At 35.5% G+C, this 23,010-nt stretch overlaps 1 protein-coding gene across 28 annotated transcripts in view; it reads left to right on the top strand.

Annotated features, from left to right (window-relative positions):
* The window catches only part of KCNMA1 (potassium calcium-activated channel subfamily M alpha 1), a 411,380-nt gene that overhangs the window by 290,860 nt on the left and 97,510 nt on the right, over positions 1 to 23,010 (top strand). For 16 of the 28 annotated variants that reach the window (XM_054276930.1, XM_054276928.1, XM_054276929.1 and 13 more), the window contains 5 exons: positions 2,046 to 2,155; positions 4,276 to 4,344; positions 7,929 to 7,940; positions 16,297 to 16,383; positions 20,212 to 20,288. In XM_054276930.1, coding sequence (XP_054132905.1) covers positions 2,046 to 2,155; positions 4,276 to 4,344; positions 7,929 to 7,940; positions 16,297 to 16,383; positions 20,212 to 20,288 — 355 coding nt within the window. The remainder of the gene's footprint in view (positions 1 to 2,045; positions 2,156 to 4,275; positions 4,345 to 7,928; positions 7,941 to 16,296; positions 16,384 to 20,211; positions 20,289 to 23,010) is intronic. The other 12 variants (XM_054276926.1, XM_054276924.1, XM_054276927.1 and 9 more) reach the window with 1 other exon arrangement.

Genomic DNA, 23,010 nt, shown 5'->3' with positions numbered 1-23,010 from the left:
AACTCTTTTAATTCTATCATCAACATTTTGTGGTATTCTAACAGATCATATCTTAAATACTCCAATCACTTAATGAAGTTTAATGTAACACGAACTGGCATCTCTGGAGGTTGGTCATTGCTTTGGGAATGTTTGGTTTTTTCCAGTCCCTTCTTAGTCCTTGACTAAGAGTGAGTATTTAACTATAGACTTATCTGGAGTTCCTTCCTCTAAATCAAAACCATCTGCCTAAAGAAAAGAAAGCAAGGAAGGAAAGTCAAAAGGGAGATATGTAATGTATTTGTATATTTTTTTCCAACCCCAGGTGGTGTCAATGTAAGAAAAAGCCACAAAATAGACCAAAAGTTACAAACATGCCCTTGCTATCATTAGTCTTAGTTTTTTACCAAGCCTGGACTTTATCTCTCTTCTGTATATAGAGTTGCTGATCAGCAACATTTGCAAGCTTCCTATAAATAAAAGGGTCATAAAAAATGTGATATGGTTTCTCTGTGTGTGGTGGGGAATAACACAATGCAAATTCCTTTTACCATCCCACATGGCCTCTGAATGGTGAAAAAATTTCTGTGGAAGAAATTTCTCCTGATTGTTTGCAGCCCACTTGTCAGGCTGTATATGATTTGGAGCATCTCCATATTGCAGTTTATTCTTTCAGTGGTTTACATCTCCAGAACTAAAGTAACTGATTACTTGGCAGCCTGTCAACAGGAGGAGAGAATAAAACAACAACAACGAAAAACCAACCAAAAAACCAAAACAAACCAATCAAACAAAAAAGGCAAACCCCAAACAAATAAAAAAACCCTAAGCCCTACAAAAACACCCCAAACAAAACAAAAAAAACAAAAAAACAAAAAGAGGAAAAAAATCATTGTAACTTATATTTCACCAGGTTTCTTAACAAGTTTCTGTCCTCCTGTTCTTTAGAGCATTTTTTTTGGAAAGAGTTTGAAAGAGTGCCTTTTGGCTAGTTCAACATGAGAGAAAGACTGATGAATCCTAAATTAATAACCAGCCCGTGGAATAAAAATACAAACTTATCTAAAATACTATATTAAGGCCTGCCAGAATATTCCTGGTATGCTGAAATTTGAAAACCTTACATTTTTTGGTCCAAGAGAATCATAGAATCACAGAATATCTGGAGTTTGAAGGGACTGACAAGGATCTTTGAGTCTGACTCCTGGTCTTGCACAGGACACCCCAAGAGTCACACCATGTGCCTGAGAGCTTTGTCCAAACACTGCTTGAGCTCTGTCAGGCTGGTGCTGTGACATCTGCCCTGGGGAGCTGCTCCAGTGCCCAACCACCCTCTGGTGGAGAAACATCTCCTGATATCCTATACCCCCCCCTGGGGTAGAAGCTGTTCAGCCTGGAGAAGAGAGGGTTGTGTGGAGACCTTGTAGAAACCTTCCAGTATCTGAAGGGATCTGCAGAGAAGCCAGAGGGGGATTCATTGTTATGAACAGTAGTGATAGGACAAGGAGTAGTAGGTAAAAACTTAGAGAGAAATTTAGGCTAGATATTTGGAAGAAATTCTTTACTGTGAGAGTAGCTAAACACTGGAATAGGTTGCCCAGGGAGTTTGTGGATGCCCCAGCTTGGGCAGCGTTCGAGGCCAGGTTGGATAAGGCCTTAAGCAACCTGCTGTAGCGAAAGCTGTCCTCCCCATGGCAGGGAGGTGATCTTTAAGGTCCTTTCCAACCCTTAACATTTTGTGATTCTACTATTTTTAAAAAGAGAAAATTTGGGAACTTTTTCCTCACGCTCTCTACGACTTTATTTCACCTCATGCTCAGTGTGCTTGAAAAGATTTCAGTGTATTATTTTTGCATATGATACTTGATTTACTGAATACAGGGACTCTGTTTTGAGGGTTTTTTTCAGCATTCTAGCAAATCCCTCGCTAATAAGCAATGTTAATTGCCATAACAGTGTACTGACTTATCTGTTAAAATCTGATTCATGTTTAAGCAGTTGCTTGTAAGTTTCAAAGAAAGCTGTGGTTTTGACTCAGAACTCTGCATCTGTTTCTTTGGTTTTAGATTGAGGAGGATACGTGGCAGAAATACTACCTGGAAGGAGTTGCAAATGAAATGTATACAGAATATCTGTCTAGTGCCTTTGTGGGTTTGTCCTTCCCTGCAGTTTGTGAGTAAGTAGAAATACATTTAATGTGCAGAAATATTTACCTTCTTGTAACAGAAATCTAAGTTTTTTGCATGAGACCTTTTCACTCTAATGTGAGGACTCTAAGTCCTAATGTTGCTGCATCAGATAGTGTCTAATAAAATAAACATTAAAGCAATCACTGCACTGGAGAATGTGAAACATGGTAATGCCTGGTTTCAGGAGAGATTTGTAATTAAGTGATTGTAAATTAAAGCATAAATGTTTTTTGTCTTGAACAAACTCATAAACAATCTTTTTAAATTGAGTAATTTGCTCACAAATACTATCCTGTTATTTTTCTAATGATTCCCATCCTTTGAATAGTGGTGGTCAACATGACCTTCTTGGCTTGTGTTCTGTTCCAAGGAAACTATTCCTTAATTTAAACAGATGTCATGGAGTCATATAAGCAGTGTGGCACTCAGAGCTCCATAGAAGTGGTTGCAAACTATTTGCAACAAGTAAAATATATGAGAGAAAAGATATGTCTGTTCAGTTATGAGAAAGAAGCACATAGTACATAACCATAGTGCAAGCTTCATTTCTGGATACTGAAAAATGCTTAGCCTAGAATGAGTCTGTGAATGAGAGATTTGTATGCAAAAGGTTTGTATGATAAGTACTCTGTCTACGTAATCAGGTTAGTTTTGCACACTCATATTTCCTCTTTGCTCCATTCCTAGAGGAGGAAATGGAGAAGTAAAATACAATCTCTTATGTAAAGGAGGATGATTATGCTTCTACTCCTCTAACTTCCCCATCTTTCCCAATTTTAACAGGACCAAAAACATGGCATAAGAATGAGGGGGAGACAACTGTTAGACTAATATTATCCATTTATAAATTGTCTAGGATGTATCTATGACAGAGCCCAGTCTTCAGTTTCCTGGTAAAGTGAAGGGGTTCTCAATCCATCCTTCTACTGTGTCAGCCAAACTCTCTTGAGTTTACTGAGGGAAAAAGTTTTTTACTGTAGGCACAAAAGTTTGTGATTTACTGAAACCGGAAATCTCACAACATAATGCAGAAAAGTGTATTATATTCAGAATGAATAGTAGTTTGTGCTGTTAACACTAGCTACAGTAATGAAAATTAAATCTCCACACCAAACCATTTTTAACTGTGTCAAGTTTCTATATGAGTTTGTAGGAAGATATAACTGAGACTGTGTTTGACACAAAGCTGACATTCATTTATCTGTGCTGGTAGAATGGAGATAAAATAATCAAGAAAGAAAGGGTGCTTATTGAGGTTTAGAAAGATATCTAAATTTTGGAGGTCTCCTCAAGCACTTTAATTAATGAGTTTAGTGTATAGGTATTCTCATTAATGTAAGAATTGACTGCTCAGTTTCCAGAAGAACCAAAGGACAAGGACAGCAAAATGTCCATTGCATTGGTTGTGAAGGCAAAATTGAATCAGTGTAGTCTTAGTGTATTCAGCCACCCATGAAATATACAGACTTTGAGAACAGGTTTTGTAGTGTAGCTTTTAAAATTCATGCAGTCGATGACATTTTAAAAGTCTGAAATTAAATGAAATGTTCTGCTTCCTCAGGTTATTTGTCATAAATGCAAGTCTAGGAATGTGATTTTTTTGTGAATAGGCTGCCATACGGTCTGGATAACAAAGAGTGTGCAGAGACAGTGAGGATGGGACACAATATTGCTGAAGAATTTCCAGCTTCTGATGTCAACACTATGTTGAAGAATTAGATGGAAATAGAAGTTAATATCAGTCTGCAAGTTCTGTTTATAACTCCACATGTGTGTACTGTGTGAACATATTCCAGCAATATATTTTGAATATGTGAATGTAGTTCCTGACATTCTGTGCCCTTGGATGTTGCTGGACCAGGTGTGAATGATGTTATTGAAGATGAACTAACCAATCTGTCTCCCACTAGTGCAGAGCCTTCTAATATTTAATAATGTAAGGCTAACTTTCAGCCAGGTTCTAGGCCTAGCACTCTCCACCCCAAAATGTTCCTAACGAGGCCAGCAAGTGTCTGCAGTGATACTCAACCAGTGGGAGCAGCCACCTGCCCGTGTGTGGTGTAGGTTGTGCAAAGGCACTGACTGCTGGGCTCTTGTCTCCCTGCAGGCTGGTGTTTGCGAAGCTGAAGCTCTTGATGATTGCCATCGAGTACAAGTCGGAGAAGCGCGAGAGCAGGTACGGCCCACGGCACCGGCCCGGGCAGTGCTCGAATGCGCTGCCAGGAGTTTGGCCTGCTTTGTTTTCCAGAATGAGCTTAGCTATTCTTTGAAACGTTTCAGAATGTAATTAGCATGCCATCGCATTGCAGCATTTCGCATAGGCCTGAAAGGGACTTATTTCTGCCCTCTTCCTCCCTAAAAGTAACCCAAGTCAGAATGTTTAGTAAAAAGTGCAGTAGTACATGTGTCTCATCTCAGGAGTGATTTTACTTACGGAAAAGCTTACAATTTTTGTGTTTATAGCATATCACTTTTAATCAGATGTCCAACATACACTACTGAAAACAGAAAAATGGAAAACAGATGTGATATCAAAATTCATTATAGCTATGTGTATTTTCAAAATCAAATTTCATTTAAATTAGTTTGAGGGAACCAATTTAGATATGTTACAGGATAAACAAATATAGGGTAAACAATATTTAAATAAAATTTAAATATCTGTTCTGACAAAATTTACATGAATAACATAATGAAACTGGAAAAGATTAATTTAGCCTTGAAATTACCAATTGGCTGTCTATTTTCATTAACCAAAAAGAAAAAAAAAATCATTATTCTTAGTACAGATTCACAGATGGGAAGTGTTTCTTGCATTTTTGTTTTTGTGCAAAGGTTCATAGAAACATGATTGAACATTGGAGTCAATCTTCCATCACCTCGTCCATTAATGTTTTAAACAATATTCATTTTTATGTAACAAAAACATTATAAATGTTCTCTGAAACATGTGGAGGGTCATCTAAAAACATATGGCAATACTAACTCTGAGTGGAATTTGATTCTCCTCTTTTGCAATTACATTTTGTATTGCTGTAGTAGACCTGAAGTGATACATAGTAGTTCATCTTCTTTTTGGCCACTAATTACCTTTTTGTGGCCAAAGGGCACTTTTGGGGACAATTGCTCCTTCTCACAGGAGAACCAATTCTATCAATTGAACTCATTCTACATTTTCTGGGGTTTTGAAAGTTTAATACTTAGCATTAACTTTGATAGTTTTTCTTAATTAAAAAATTCTATAAAACCTGTGTTAGAAATTTGATATGGAAAAAGCAGTGTTGCAACCATTTATGAGCATTTCCATGCCCTATAGTTGATTTTGCTGGATTCTTCCATATATTATAAAATGAAATGTGAAGTGGTGTATGTACTATTGCATATAATTTTTGATCACATTATGCTGATTAAGAAATCCTTTTTTTTACTATCAGATTTTTTATGCTGTATTTAGCTACTTTGGGCTCTTAAATTACTTTTCCATTGAAAGATCTCATTCTGCATTGGCTAATATAAAACAAACAATCTATTCTTCTGTCTATGAACAATTTAATCTTTTTCTAGAAAAAGGAAAATACAATAATAACAGCAGTGGAACAATTTACCAAATTTTGTGTCTTCAGCGTTAGGAAATATTTGGTTTCTGTTTTTCTCCTAACAGATATTGGCCAGCTTTATATTGCCATTACTTCAGTTGTCATTAACTTACATAAATGCTAATATTGCAGTCTTTTACAGTAATAACAGATTGTTCTTGGCTTCCATATCATTCTTTGCATTAACTTCAGTGGAAGTTGGATTGAGTTCTTAATCAAAAGGTGATGCAGAGGATCCCACAAAAAGTAAAACAGTGTGATACAATCATATATTTCTTACTTAAAGCCACACAGGTAACAGCTTGCAATAATTATTATAGTAGGGAAAAATAGAGCCTAAAATTGCTGGAAGCAATACTAAGAAAGAGATATTAACAGCTGGATTTGTTGAACGTGTGTAGAAAGAGGAGGATAAATAGGGTAGTCACATTTTCTTATAACCCTGATCCACAGCAATATCTGCTGATTTTATTAACCAGTGATAATTTTATAGCACTGTTTGATCAGTCACAGAGCTACCTGCAGCATATTACTTTTCTACTTGTTCCTGTGCTCTTCAAGTCAAATATGTTAACTAGTTATTTGTGGTTTTCTGATCTTTTAGTCAAACCAGAAAGGTAATGCAACAAAACTTCAGTTTCTCACCTCCTAAATATACTTGCATTTCTATGCATCTTATTAAATGAAAAGATGCAGAATTAAAATAAAAGTTAGAATTACACAGTTTAGAAGCACAAGCCCTTTTTGAACAATGTAAATTTGTCATTTGTCAATTATGTTTGTTGATACTGACATTGGAAATATTTTATTCTGCTAATATCCAAATTTCTTCCCATAAATTCTTCATAAGGTGGGAGCTGATATGGATATTCAAGTTTTCAGTCTTTTGAGAGTGACAGAAAGTAGATACATGCTGATTTATTTTATAATTATACTTTGCATTCATGTTTTGTAGAACTGTTATGGAAGAAGTTTTATATAATTTAAAATTTAGAGAAACAATGTTAAATATAGCTAAAAATTTAAAACATTATGTAGATGGCACCCTTTCATTAAGATCTAATACTCTAATTCTGTTTACTGTAGGGAATTTGAAATCAATAGTAATTAAAAATTATCAGAACTCTATCCAAGCTAATATTGCTGTACATGTTAGTGGCAGTTGAGCTTCCTGCCTGCAGATGGTTCTTTCTTCATTTTTCCTGAATATTAATAAAGCTACATGAAACAGAAAGCACACCTTGATAAGTTTTGTCAGTTTAGGTAGGTAATTAATAACAATTATGATTTTACACAAATGTTTAAAAGCTGATATTCAAGCCTAAGTATAATTAATATAATTATAAATATGATAAATGTATATTAGTTTTCATATCATGGATAGAGTATCTAGAGTACGTTTATCGTTTTACACAATTGCTTCTCATGAAGGTATCTTAAAGATTCATTAAAAACCCTATGATTAGATTTCTTAACCTTTGCCTTTATATATTTAATAACATTTAAATTATTTCTCAGCTATCAAAGAAATCTCTGACTTTACAAAACTCAATTTAGAGTTTCTGACTAGCTACTAAAGTCTGCACTCTAGTAACTCCAGCTCACGATATGAGTGAACCATTCCTTCATCTCTAATTGCTTTCTGGGAATGTTATAACCCGTGATTAAGAACAGGAAGCACTTAAATTATTTTTTGTCTCCCTCATGCAAGCCAAATACTATCACTTAAAAAATGTTCTTAGCTTATTTGGAGAGGTTTTTCTTTTTTTGTAGAAAAATGCAAAGGAAACATAGAGAACGTGAACCTGAAAATATCCCAATGTTGAATATATAGCAAAAAATAACAGTTCAAAATTCAGACATTCAAACTCCTCATCTGAAATCCCTTTTAGAGAGATTTCTGCCTTCCTTTCCCCCCTGTATTTTTATTCTACATAACTAAGCAAGAAGGAAAGCCTAACCAGGATTCTTCCCTCCTGCTCCCCATTTATACTCCACTTGTAAAATTTTCTCTTTGTCTATCCATATATTTGTTCTCATTCTCAGCAGAAAAACCTTTAAGCCTTGAAGACTTTTAAATAAAGGGTTTTTTTGCTTTTGCTTTGGTGTCAGTTGATTTCTTATCAAAGTGTTTGATTTGCAATTTTTTTCTTGTCGTTTGCAGAAGCCGAAAGCGGTATGCCCTCTTCGTTACCTTTCCTTCCAACCTCAATCCTACCTTCACTCCTTCTAACTTCAGGACTAATTCCTTGCCAAGAACACAGGAAGATAACATCTTTGTCTATCTTTCTCTGTATATACACACACATATATACCTATACATATTCATCTATCTATGTGTGTGTGTATATATATCTCTGTGTATATATTTATATATGAGCCCCCAATCTCAAAGAGGAGAGAGAGAACAGCATTTTGTCTCTCCAGTGTTTCTTGTGACTCACGCACTAACTTCTTTGCAGGAAGTACAAAATAAAACAGGATTCATTTTTTAGGCTTTTTTTCCCCTTTGTGGAGTCATTGGTGTATCAGATTGTTGCATTTGAAAAGCAGATTTCACTGTTAATATCTCCTGTCCTCATTTTGACTGTATCATGACGATGTATATTTCGTCTTTACCAGCCCTTGTGCTGCCATGGTTGTTCATATTCACACTGTCATTGATGTCCTTCTTTCCCCAGTTCTTCCTTCAAAACACATCCTACAATACAGTAGTTCATGTTCTCTTGCAGTCTCATTCTCCATTAACAGCAACCAAATACCTGATTCTTTGCATTTCTGGTCCTGTTTTGAATCCAGTTACTCATAATACAGTACTCATTTAATTTTTTTGTACTGTTCCAGTGAAAGTGTCATGGATAGTTTATTATATATGTCACATTCATTTTAATGACATTTATTAACTCATTTATTAAGATGTTACTGAATGTATTTTTTTTCTCAGCTTTGTAGGTTGTTTTTTTTTTTTTGAGATGGCATGTTTTGCATTTTCTTTGGTGTACCATGCTGTGAGTCCCTCTCTAGTCTACATTCTATCATGCTGCTATTGGTTTGGAAGTAGATAAGGCATGCTCTTTCATATCCTTGTCTCTTCTCATCTCTCTTCCCCCTACAGCTTTTTTTTTTTTTTCCCTAATTGCTTATAGCAGTCTGTCTGACTGTCAGTGATGGTCTTTGGAGACCTGCTGTCATTGTCCAGACATTTCAATTTCCGTCTTCATTGTACTCTTCAAACTCTATTTTCTGTGTCTGTTCTGTGGTGTATGTTGTATGTGTATTCAAGTTTTAGTCTTACCTTCCTATAGTTTCTGAGTAGATGTGTGATAAGAGAGGTGGCTTCCTGTCAGTTTGGGATTATTGATATGATCCAACTGCAGAGAAGTTACTGCAACACTTAGCATCTCCAAGGATCTGCAGCTGTTGCACCTCTACTTTGCTTCTTGCTTTTAAGTATATCTTATCTTGTGGTGAAGGCATGTTAATGCTGGCATGATGAGCAATATGAAGAGGTGCTGTACCAGGTGAAGTTGCTTGCTCCCAGAATAAAGTTTATTGTTCTGCCTCATTGTACTGATAATGAACCACTTCTGGAACCAGAAGGAATAATTTAATTGTTTTCAAGTGTATTGAGTTCACCATCACTATTGAACTAGTTTGGAGTATGCCCAAATAAAATACCTCATGCACATCCTGTAGACGATGACTTAGGTGCTGTTGTAAAAAACTTAAGTCCTGGGAGCAACCTTTTATATGCTTGTAGTAATTAAGCTTTAATGTACTGTAGCATGTAATGTGCACTGTGTCTTTTGCCTTGTATTCTTTTCAGTGTCTTACTAGATTTTACTGTATAGAGCATTATGAATTCATGTCAGTGATAGAGCCCAGAAAAAAGAAGCAATATTTGTGAGTTACAATTAGTGTGAGAACTGGTGTGTGCACAACTCCCACTATGGGATTTGTGCATTTACACTCACACTCCACTTCAAAACATACCCTGAAAAGAAATATTTCCAGCTACTTCTGTAGTTGGATGAATGGTGTGGTGTGTTTTAAAAGTCCATTATGCTAATAGTGGTACTTTTAATCTGGGCATAGCGTAAAACAATCAAGAAAATAGCTGGTTTTGTCTAAAAGTATAGTAGCTATAGTAAATGATACCACATGATTTTGTTTTAGATAATGTATTTAAAGTACTTAAAAATATTATATCTTCCTGATTACTAGATAATATTGCTGCTGTTTGAGTTGCATGGGGAATGGTACAGTACATCTACCACAAGATTTAAAACAGGATTGTTACAGCTTTTGCCATTCGTTTAGTCAAAATTTTGGTGTTTGTGTTTCATTAATTTCAACAATTGGTCTTTCTTTTTCTTTAGAGTAGGGTGATGGCAGTCACGCAGGTAGCCATACAGCTGAAAGCAAACAAACAAACAAAAAGAAGTAGGGTTACTAAATCAGACAGGTTTCCTTGATGCAGGGATGAACTGTTCATTGGTCCCTGATAATGGGTTTCATCACACCTGACTTTGTCAATCAAATTGTTAAATGTCTAGTCTCCTGTTAGTTATCCAGACTTAGTCCATCATTGCAAGGGAAGAGAGGGACAGTTCTTGAATGCATTAGAATTCGATCCTAAAGTAGATGAGATGAATCCTACCTTTAGTGCTGTCTAAAATGTAAAGTTGAAAGTAAGACCAAACAGGAATGAATAGTACATAACAGAGGCATGGATAAGGAAAATCCTTAAAAGGCCTCTCCTGCTCCATGTCTCTATTGGTTGACCTTATCTGTGCTTTCAGTTTGTAGTCCTCATGAAGTGCTGCTAAAATATCATTACCCTTGCATATTTGCTGTGCTGTACTTGCTGGGCATGTCCACGTGCCTTTGTCAGCTCAGTTTAAAGACTTTCACCGCACTGTTCCATATTATTAAGGTCCCTCTTTTGTTCTTCTCAGAGAAGGCTGACAATTATGCAGATGACAGATGTGAGTGTCAGCAACTGTACTACTCTGTCTAGATTAAGAGTTCAAAGTTCCATCCATTCACAATTCAGCAGTAGTGGAAGCCTCCTCAGTTTCAAGCTGTGCAAAGCAAATTGTGGAGCCGTGCCACTTAGCAAGTGGCCGACCAGTAAATACATACTGCATAGTGATGGATCAGACTCTGACACAGACTGGTTGTTTTTTCCATGGAGTTCACCTTAAAGATGGCTGAATAGTCTAGAAAGCTACAGGAAACATTTTTCATCTCCTACTGAAATCTTCTGTATGCTGATAAATTATTAGAAGTAATGTTTTAAATATTTTTTGTATTTTGAAAAGCTATCAGCTTTCCATAACTTTGTAAGAGTGTTTTAGACCAAGAAACATAACTTGAGTGAAATATGTGTGATATTTGAAAGCAGGACCTAGCAGCAAAAATGAGTAAAAAATAAATAGCTGGAGGAGTTAGTCTCACCCCAAATGTCAGTTCACAAATTGTCTTACAGTTTGAGTCTCCAATTATTAGGCTCTCCATCAATTACCTTTGCGTTAAAAAAAACATAGAACACACAATTAGTAAAGGAAACCTTAGCTTACTTTTAGTGCTTTAAAGGAAGATATAATATGGTATGCTTCAGCTAGGTCAGAATATTGGTGTCTTTTGGAGTCAATCATCCATGCACTACCAAAAGAGGTATTGAGCAGCACTCGTGTTCTGGAGCAGTTTTAGATAGATAAGGATGGATGAACTGATATTTTTATGTCTCTGTATTGAAGGTAGCATGTATACTTAAAATATCAGAAAGATACAATTCAGTAAGTAAGTTGGGCACAATTAACACCCAGTGAGAAACATGAACAGATGTCTGTTCTCCCCTGTCATATGAAAAAGTCATCATGTCCAATCTGAAATTTTCATTGAATGTAAAAAAAGCCATAAACATTTGTCTGGAATTTCTGTGACCTTGTTTGAGTTTTGGGGGTTTTTTTGAAACTGTGTATATTTCCATTTGTTTTTCACCTGCTAATATTTCTGTCAGTCTGGGAACACATTTTCAGCTGTGTAGATAATATTAATGATTCTTTCCTGTGTTTTAAGTGTTGAGTGTAAATTTGGGTGGGGCTTTGAACAATCTGTTCTAGTGAAATCTGTTCTAGTTACCATGACATGGGAGTTGTACTTAGGTGATTTTTAGGGATCTCTTTGAACATAAACCATTCTGTGATTCCTAGGAGTCCAACTGAATTTAAAGGTGATATCCACATTTTCAGTGTGGGACATTTTCCTTGCTCTTAGGTGCATGACCCTGCATCTAGTCACCAAGTGAATCTTTAATAACAAACGGGGTGACTTTTGCAGATAAGTGTAAAACACAGATTTCCACAGTGCATATTCTATTCCACAAGTGGCTTTCTAATTATAATATTATCAAAAAGTAATGGAACTGACTTCTCCTAAGTTTGTGATGGTGAAGTACATTAAATTCCCATTGAAAACATTAAATCATATTTCATTTACATGGCTTTAATTGCCATGTGTCCTAAACATTCATGTGTGAAGGAGCAAGCAATCATGTGAGCCCTGTCATGAGAGGTTTTCTCCTGAGGGATGTATTTCTGGAATTGCAGTCATTAAAGAAATGATGACTACATGGTTTTAAGCTTGCTATTACTTGACTACTTTGTGTGATAACCTAAACTAGGAATGTTTTAAAATTACAAAGTTTGATCAAGATCTTACAAGATTCTAAAGTTCTTGGCCTTTCTTGCTTGGTTTCATGAGCTGATTTAGCAGATAAAAAAATCAAGTTGGGCTTTATGTTAAAAACATGTATTTGGAAAAATCAGTGTCATTTTCAGTAATATTTTTTCTGATGTGTGGCACAAAATGCGTATGGACTAGCTATATATATTGCTTTTAAACCTCTTGAGTTTTTCCTTTTTCACCTTTGTATCTTTGGATATATATAAAAATGAGACATTAGCTGAAACTGTGGCTCCTAAAACTCCTATTTAGTTTACCATGTACTTGTATTCTCAGCTATGGGGATATATGTGCATATTTTCATATTGAAAAAACACATGCATCTCTAAATAACTGATGGATGCATTTTTCTTGGAATACTCAGAAGACTGTTTTGTTTTTCTCTGTGTTGTTTGTTCCCTATATTCTGTTTTAATTCAAAACATTTCACTTGCTGTAATATATTAGAGTGAGTGCCTATCAAAGCATAACTTCAGCTAAGGACACTACAGGTGTCATAAGAAATAATTGAGTTGCAGCTTTAATAAGCAGTACATTTAATGTATCCATACAGCTCAGTAGAAACTGCTCATGATTTTGCTCTGGTGTGTATATAAGCCCAAAGCTTTATGACCTTTTTCTGTAACTCTTAGTCAGTAGCAGTGATGGAGCAAATTAATTTTCACATCCAACAGAAGCATTAACTGTGATCACATCTATATTTTGTGGTTATAAATAGATTGTATTTGTGAAAAGAGGTATATGTGAATGAAGTGTAAGATCTGACAAAAATAAAGTCTGTACACTGACCCATGTGAATTGATTTCATGTGTCTCAGAAAATCTTGAGATACAGAATCATGTTCACAATACATTGCATCCTAAATGAAGCCAGTTACTTCCTATTTAAGGCTATATTCCATGCATCTCAGAAGAGCAGCCTCATTTGTTTATTACTTCATCAAATTTTAAGTGTCATTATGAGAAGTGAACATTTATAGATCTAGTGGTTACCTCAGTTTGTGGAGTTTGGGTTGTTGAGATTTAGGTAGGATTTTTTTTTCCTCTTTGTTATGGTTTATCCATATCCAAGAATTGTATTGGGGGAAAAAACCAGCCTGGGTCCATGAAAATAAATGTGTTCATCATTTTTCACTGAAAAGCTGTAACACTTATGTGACTTAAGAATCAAGTAAGGAAATAAAAAGTATTTTTCAGCTAGAGCAGTACCCATTTGTACCTAAGAAACACAGCCAACCCAAATTACAAGACCTTACTTATTTTATAAGGAGCAGTATAATAAATACATGAGATTAGCCTCTATAGAAGATTATTTAGTTTAGCAGCTAAATTCTCAATGTACTAGCAGGCAGGGAGGAGGAAAGGTGGAGATTAAGATGGCCAGTACAGCACTCTGCAAGTGCTAGGAAGTACTTTGTGTGTTCAGGTGACAAAAGCTTGTGCAGGAAAGCTAAATTTGCCATTCTATTTTTGACCTGAGTAACTGGTTTCACATGAAGAAATTCTTCTGTAGTTGTTTCTTTTTATTTTTTTCTTTTATCTGTTTTATTCCATCTTAAACCTGTGAAATTGGAAGTTTTCATTGTGACTGCAGCCATTAGGCCCAATTCGCTAACAAAGAAATGCTAGATATGACAAGAGATGATACTGGTTGGTGGTGGATGATACTAGTTTAGCTGTGTAACTTTATTTCATCCCATTTATCTGTGTGTATAATACAGGTGTTCCTTATACCATCACTTTTCATTTTTTGCAAATATTAGTAAAGTGTGCTGTGGAAATGAACCTGCTTTCTGTGGTGATACCTTCCAATTCCTGTAGTTCTCCTCTCCTTTTTATTTGTTGCAAAGCTTGAAACTGTGAGGGAAGGAAAGGGAAGGATATCTGGGTAGATGCTTTCTTTGAGATTTGATTTCTGTTCCAGACTCTGACACAGGCTGTCTGTGTGAGCAGGAGATAATAATTTAAACCAGACTTTCTACAGCTGATCTCTGATTAAGTATATTCATTATTTTGCGAATCAGAGGCTGGGCTTTTGGAAATGCTGAGCATTCTCACAGCAAAAGTTCCTAGAAAGTCTGTGTGAGCTATGCAATGCTAAACACTTAAAAAAATTTGGCCTGTAGGCATCCCAAATTAATAAGTACTAAATCTTATAGTTACTTAATCTCTCCTCTGTAAAATGGGGTAATACAATATCTTCATTCTTCCTGTCAAAAAAATTGTTTATGAATCTTTTGCATGCTGTAGTGATGAACATTGCAGAAAAACACACAAGAAAAAATTGATGCTGATTTTCAGGAGAGATAAATTACAGGAAGCCATGCCTGAAGTAATGGCAGTAAAACACCACTGAGTGAAGTTTCAGATTGTGAGAAGGAAGGGGTTTGTGGGTATTAAATTAAGAACTGTATCATAACGTCTACATAAAGGGGGCTGAAATATGACTTCATGACCAACCTTTTACTTCTGAACTCATGAGCACTTTATTTTGTGGCCTGCATATTCTTGTCATAGGGTGTTGTGGGCATGTGGAATTACACAAAAAAATGTGCACATTATTAATCTTTCAGATATATTATGTTGTCATACTAATTCATTCCTAATGTGTAGAGAGTACTTAACATATTGAATAAGAGATGTACTGAGATCCATTTTCCCTCCTATCAATAGCATGAAAGACTTTGGACCTTCAAATTTTAGTAATGTATGTCTGTTCAGCATTGTGCTTTATTTTTGTGTATATGTACTTCCATAAAACCAATTTTTGCTAGATGGACAAGTGTTTCAATTCCTGGTAGTCTTTTATTTACTCTAAATTGCATATGCATTTATTACATTTTGAGTTAGAAAAGCTGAACTTTAATAAAAGATGAAGAGAAAACTTTTGAAAACCGATATTAAATTTTAGAGAGTCAAAAGCTTAGATATATTTCACATGAATAAAACTTACTGGAGAATATATTTATATTTATCTGTATATTCACATTTAGCTTGGTGCTTTGCAAAACACCTTTCCTAAAGTCTAGATTTAAATTATTATAAAAATAAAGATATTTCATAGACATGGAGTACCTCACTTGTTGATACTAGTTCCTTTGTCAAAGTTAGCTGAGGCTCTTCTGCCGTGGTGGTTGGGTTATTTTTGTTCTTTCATGGCTGCATAGCAGTGTTTTAAAAATTTTCTATTCACTTTATGTTTTTTCAGCTGTCGTGACTGGTTGTCTTGTACCATTCCCCTTGAGTGTATGTGTGTATTTATTATTTTAAAAAATAACATTATATGTCCAGATAGGGGTCCCATTAACTTTCTATTTCACTAGAAATTGGCAAAAATTTGCATCCAAGGGTTTAGTTTCATAAGTGATATTTTTTGTTGTTATTGAGCAGTGGCTTTTTCCTTTTCACCATATTGTGAATTTGTCACCACTTTGCATGAGAGAGCAAGTAAACAGCAATGCTCAGCTTCACACTTCACATTTCTGAGAGGACTTTGTGTAGTCTATAATTAAAGCAAAAAGATAAGAAAACAGATGTGAGCACTTAGATTATGTGATTATAGGCAGAGGCATTTGACTGTCTCATACTAAAGTTTTTGTAAAACGCATGTGAAACTCTTATTTGATTGGAAATATCAAGGAAGAAGGGCTTAAAATTTCCTTGCAGCCTTTCCTAAATAGTGGGTCCCCTATAACAGAATCAAATGAAGCTAATTTGGAAGATTCAGCTAAAATAAATATAAACTTATTGTTTTGTTGGTTTTGTTCTTGTTTCACTGAGCAGTATATTAATCAATCCTGGAAACCACGTCAAGATTCAAGAAGGTACCTTAGGATTCTTCATTGCAAGTGATGCCAAAGAAGTAAAAAGGTAATTAAAATGTTTTTATCTTTGAATAGAAACAAACATATTTAATTTCAGTTTTTTTCTTTACATGTAAATGCTTCACCTAATTTTCATTGTCATCTGTTTAAAAATTCAGAGGGGGTGGGGGGGTGAGTTGTTACTCCTGAACCACCTATGTGCATGTAGTTTTCCTAACTATTGTCCTAAGTACCAAGGAACTGAAATTTGCAGCAGATATGAAAAGAAATAAACAGACTGGGTTTTTGAGTCCTCCTAGAAAATGTGAAATATTTTCATTTGTTTTCTCTATACCTATTGTGTCTGAGAGGAATTACTATGAGAGAGGAGGACAAGGATGACACTTCTGTTAAATTCTGGTTTAGAGGAGTTCTTATCTACGCAGACTTTAGCAAATTCTTGATGCGAGTTAGCTGCTGTGTTTATTCTGTAATTGCATTAGCAAAATAATATTTATGTTCTTGTCATTTTCCTTTAATGGAACTGCAAACCCCACAGCGTCATAATAAGAAATCAAACTACAAAAGTGCATTATATCCATTGCAGCCAACTTCACAGGCTCAATGTACCTGGGTGTGCTAGATTTGGGGTGAAGGAAAAGGAGTTTTATGATGTTGAGGACCAAATGTGTGTAGTCTTGTTTGTTAGGATTATAGTATGCTTGGAAGGAACAAAAGAGCAAGATGATAAAATAATTTTTCAAAGAAAAATATTCAGTGTCCCTATGATTAAAAAAAAAGAAAAAAGGAACATTTGCGACTGAATGTTTCCTCATAATTTGTATCTTTGTTACGAGTCATGCAATCAGATTTTTACTGCTGTTCTCCATGAATTTGGTATTTTACCTAAGTCCTATACTTAAAATGATAAAGTATTTAAATGATACCCTTTAAGTTCCAAACTTTTAGGATTAAATATAGTGAAATAATACCTAACAATGCCTACTTGCCATGCATACTTAAAGAAAGTCAAAACACCAAAACAGTGAAATTGGAGAACTTGACTTCTATTTTTCTTGAAAGAGCTGAGATAGATTTTGGGTAGGTGAAATGTACAGAACAGGGCAGCAGTGCTCCTGTCCTGTCACATCTCCAGCACCATCCCTGGAGCCTGTGCATCCTGCACTGCCTCAGGGACTCTGCCTTGCAGCATTCTGTTCCTTTCCTCTCTGCTGCTTTCCTCCACTTGAACATCCAGAACTGTCTGCACATTGCTTTACTGAGCTGCTAGTTTTCTTTCATTTATAAGGCATTTTACACTCTGCAATGAACTTTTTCTCAGACTAAGTAAAATGGCATAATACTTTAACTGCTAAGATTAGGGAGAAGTTAACTGTTATAAAGGCGTTTAGACAATTTTTTCACATCATTCATCTGCCACGTTTTATTTGATAGTGAACATGAAACAGGATTTCCAGTTCAGTCTGGCTTTTGGCAGAAGGTTATGTTTAGAAATACTCTGCCTCCCTTGCCACGATTCTTAGCTGCTCTGTGCAAAGCAAATGGTTATCAGATGTGTTTCTACTAACAAAGCCAATTATGAAAAGTGTTAATTTCACCCTTTGAGCTATCAATCAGACTCAGAAATATGTTCTAAAATTGAGATCTTTTGGAGGGGAAAAATGATTATACAATAAAGCATAATGAAACATGTTTTATACCTGAAATGCAAATTAAATTATTCTGGCTTTGTTAATGAAGACATTTCAACCCCCTTAAGCTAAAGTTATTCATATTTATATATCCCACAATGAGATATAACCTACAATGTTCAATTACTCTTTCTGTTAGAATCATTTTTGCATTTTCAGAAGAATAGTTTCCCATAAGAAGCAATTATACCTACAAACAGTTATGCCTAGGTAAATAGCTTCACATAAAATGTTGACTGTTTAAATATAATACAAACTACCCGAATTGCATCTTCATTATTCCTTGTTCATTTGCATGTTAACATGAGTGCCAGAAATCCACATTCTTCAAATCCACTTAATTTACCCCAATTATCTAGAATAATTTTATTACAGCAATAGCTCCTGGTATTTATTCTTTACTTTGGACGTGGGATTGAAGGTACCCTTTAGGACAGTTGTGCTGCAGTGAACTTCAGAAACATGGTCTCTAGCAAGGAACAATATCCAGTTCATGTTGTGAAGTTTTGGTGATGGACTATTTGTGGTAGTTGATTCTTGTTTAATAAAGGGGCTTTACAGCTGGATTGGAGATTAAAAATTTGAGGCAGTTTTCTCCTCCTGGCTTACATCTTGACATTTACTCATGTTTGAAAAACACTTTCTTCTCATTTCCTTGGAAGTAGTTGATTTTCTTTTTGGTGGAATGTGAATATCTTGAAGACCAGAAACTTTCTGCAGCAAAGTATACATGCTCAGAGAAGATGTTTTCCTTTTACATTTTGCATCTTGGAAATACTAAGGCAATTTCACAGCCTGAAAGAGTAATCTTCCTGTGAGTTTCTTAGAGAAATAAAGTGTGCTAGGTTTAGGACTTACATATTCCATTGGTAGCTTCATGTTATATTGATTTTAGAAATGTTAATAGCATTCAGTGAGGTCTCCCTGCAATTTCAATTTGTATTTGAACCAATATGAAGCATTGATGTGGTTCATTTCTTCTATGCTAGACCTGCTGTCTTTCTCATGATGGGTCACTTAACTACCAGTATAGTTCCACCTGCAGTGGCCATGCTATAATTAATCTAGAAGAAATAGTAGTAATCATCCTGGCTGCAGGGGCAAAGGCTGTGTTTAATCAGAGGCTGTATATAAATATTGGTTTGGTTTTGTGGTTTTTTTTAATATTTTGGACTGTAGATAGTTTTGTTTCAGTGGCCTCCTAATTGTTGTAGCAATGTAACGTTCTCATACTGTCAGCAAAATGTGTGGGTGTCATCTGAAAATTTGCTGAGGGTGCACTTGATGCCTCTGTCTGTGTCAATAATGAAGGTATTAAATAACACTCGTCCCAGTACAGATCCTTGAGAGACACCACTTGTAACTGGTGCCTGGTGGGACTGTGAGCCATAGATCACTACCCACTGGATGTGGCCATTCAACCACTTCCTAATCCACCCATGGAATCCATCACTCCAGTTTGGAGAGAAGGATGTTGTGGGGGACCATCTCAAAGACTTTACAGAAGTCTGGACAAATGACATCTGTAGTACTTCCCTGTCTGTTGATGTGGTCATTCCATCATAGCTGGTTGGTCAGGCAGGATTTTCCTTGGTGAAGCTGTGCTCCCTCTCTTGAATGACCTCCCTGTCCTCCATGTCCCTCAGCACAGCTTCTGGGAGGATTTGTTACACGATCTTTCAGGCACAGAGGTGAGGCTGACAAGCCAATAGGGTCATTGTTTCTACCCCTGTTTAAGATCAACATACAGTGTTGATCATACAGTAATGATCAAATGTCCTAGCTGAAAAATTTGCACAGGGTGCTAGACAGTCTTTTAAAAAAACCACCCTGGTAGCTGATGAAAACAAAAAGTCCTTTTTGTGATTAAGTTCATTAGATGCTCTTTTTTCTAAGATGAACAACAAATAAACTAATACACTGTGGCATAGTTATCATACATTCTTCCAATTACTTTTCAAATAAAAGTGTATTAAAGGAAATACTAATTTGGAGCTTATTGTTGAAAGTAATAGTCTTGCAGCAAATATTTCCTACTTTCAATGTCCAAACCTTTGCAAAGATTAAAGTAAATTAGCATTGGCGCATTTCCTTAATTGGTCACTGCAACAAGATGAAATATAGGACTAATTTCATTTATAAGGATTAAGAAATGTGTCAGTTTTTCCATTCTGTCTCTCCAGGGCATATTTTTACTGCAAGGCCTGTCATGATGACATCACAGATCCCAAAAGGATAAAAAAATGTGGCTGCAAACGGCGTAAGTAATATTTCTATCCCTCCCTTCCTCTCCTTTTCATGAACTGTTCAGCCCTGAAGAATACCTGTACATGCATTTACATGTTTTACACAGTGGTACAGAAAGGCTAAGAAATAAATGCACACCAATGTAGGAAGTGCTATTTGAGTTTCTGAAGTCCATGTGTTTTTGTTACATTTCACACCACTCACACCTGTGTCTTCATTAAAAAGTAAATTAAAGACCAATGCTAACAAAAACTGAAGAATTAAGTCAAGCTAAATTTAACTGTGGAGATTTCTGAGTTAAGAATTAGCCAACAGTGAAGTTTTTCTCTCATTCATAACATGCAGATTCTCCAAGAGAAGAAACTAGGGAATCATATTTTATCATATAGCTATTGAAATTTTTTTTCTTTTTAAATAAATGAACAGTTTTAGTGGAGGAAAGGGTTGTCTGGAAGAAATTAAATATTAGCACCTCTTACATATATCTTTTTAGCTGTAATGCTAATATTAAGTTTAGTTAGGTTCTTAAACTGGACAGTTTTTAATGAAGAAATGAGTGTTTGAATGGAGATGAGACTGCATCTGAATTTCTATAAATATGCGGCAATCAGCATTTTACCCATATATACTTTGCAAGGACCTTTTTCAGGAGCTATCACAACCACACTTTGACCAAAGATGTGCTTGACCCATGCATATTTGTAATACCAATAGCAAAATTATTTAAGAATCAATTTCTCATTGAATATATAAATATTTATGTGCATTCCATGGCATTCTGCCATGAAAAAGATAGTTCAGTTTAAAAGTATTGATTAAGTAAATTGAGAGATCTCAGAAGGGCTTGATCATGCCTATTTTACCATTACTTTTAAAAGGGGAAAAGCTCTCTTATTTATAGCTTCAGTCTGCTATAAAAAAAGCTCTCTTATGTATAGCTTCAGTTATCAGTGCACTGTTATAGAGGATGGAAGAAAGCCTAAGCTAAACATTCTCTGCCTTTTGGAGTACCTGAAATGGATGAAGTCTTGAAGATCATTTTCAAAAGAAAAAAATTTGTTGCTGGAGATTTTTAAAAAAACTCCTGTCCTCCAAAACACCACGAGTGTGGAACAATAGTATGATAGGGAGAAAGAAGCTGGAACTGACAGAAAATGGTATTTATCTTCCCAGTAGCCACAAGGAGAGCAAAGCACATGGAAAGCATGCCTGATGTGGAAGGAATGTATGCATTGCCTAACATATTGGAAAAAAATTGTTCAAGAACAGTTTATCCATGTGAGAATGTGACCTTTGAACTGCTGCCAAAGCCAATGAGTCTGCTGAGTAAGTTCTGGTAAAGCCAGTTACAGATGCCTCAGGGGTCTGTGACTCTCATGAAATCTTTTTTCAAAATTACTCAACAGTTAAAGAGAAATATGTTACCTGCTTAATTTTATCTGGTTCTGTCAGGAAAAAAAAACAAAACCAAAAAAACTATTTTATTTCTATTTTCTTCTATACTCCTCCTTCACATGGTGTATGCTTTTTAAACATGTCCCGCTTAAAAATGTAATAAATCCCAAAGATCTCTCAGTTTAACATGAGACCTACACTTTTCATTGTCATCTGCTAGAAGATAGGAATCAGGAACTCACATTATAAAGGTTAAGAGCCCTTTATTTTTATACAGTAATGAGAATCAAGGTAACCTTCTCAGTACTTTGAAACCTGGGAGAAAAAAGGGTATGACCCAGCCAACACAATGGATATTAGCAGCAGTAAAGCCTTGGAGAGGCAAGAGTAACAATTTGTGTAAGTAGCAGTTGGAAGGGTTACAAATGGCATGGTCACACATATAAGTGCAATAAATGAAAGTTTGTTGGGCAGATAAACAAACAGACGGAGTTAGGGAGGCAGAAGGAGGAGGTGGCTCTCAGAGCTGTTGGAGCACTAAGAAGGAATCCTCTGAGTCAGGTGAAGAATAATGGTCAGTGAGAGTAACATCTTAAATTTCCCTATCATCTCCCCTCTCCTCAGTCTGCCCTCTCTCCTGCTGTTTCTTAGACACACAAGGGGTCACAGATACCACAATAGCAGGCAGCCTGTAGAAGAGCTGAGAAGAGCTTTCAAAGAGCTTTCAATGAGGAGCATGCTCACAAGTATTATAAATAAGGCAACTGCTTTTATTTTAAAGAGCTGTCAGAAAAATAATGAAATGAAAAATTTCAATAGTAATTAGTGATTTTTGTTTCTCAAATTTTGTTGACAATTTTGAAATCCCTTTTATGGGACCTGCTTTTTGTGTTTGGGTTTGTTTTTAAGGTAAGTCTTTAGTGCAGAATGTTATTCTCATAAAATGTTTTAGCTTTCAAATCACTAATCACTTTTGAAAAGACTTAGATATGTTATCCATCTGCAAATGATGCAAATCATTGGTCTTAAAAATGCAATTCTAACCAAAGCAAAGCATAAATTGAGAAAACCTTCTCCCTTTTGGGTTAGAAAACTATCAACTCTTATGTCAACATGTAATACATCACTATGCCAATTTGATTTTTGACACTGCATGCATATGCATCTGTATAGTTGTATATGACAAATACATGCTTTAATGAGCGAGTAGCATGGTAATTAGAGGCAGCTAAATGTGGAAAATATGTAAGATGAAAGGAAAGGTTGTATATAAAAATATTGACACATTCAGGTGAATTAGATGTGAAAGAAATGGAAAACGTAATTATGGTGGCTCTAAT

The sequence above is a fragment of the Melozone crissalis genome, unplaced genomic scaffold (genome assembly GCF_028551555.1).
Source record: "Melozone crissalis strain CALT ecotype California unplaced genomic scaffold, PUWL_Pcris_2 ptg000019l_1, whole genome shotgun sequence".
Taxonomy (NCBI): Eukaryota; Metazoa; Chordata; class Aves; order Passeriformes; family Passerellidae; genus Melozone; species Melozone crissalis.
Note: the sequence above shows the minus strand (reverse complement) of the source record. Positions and strands in the feature narration are given on the sequence as shown.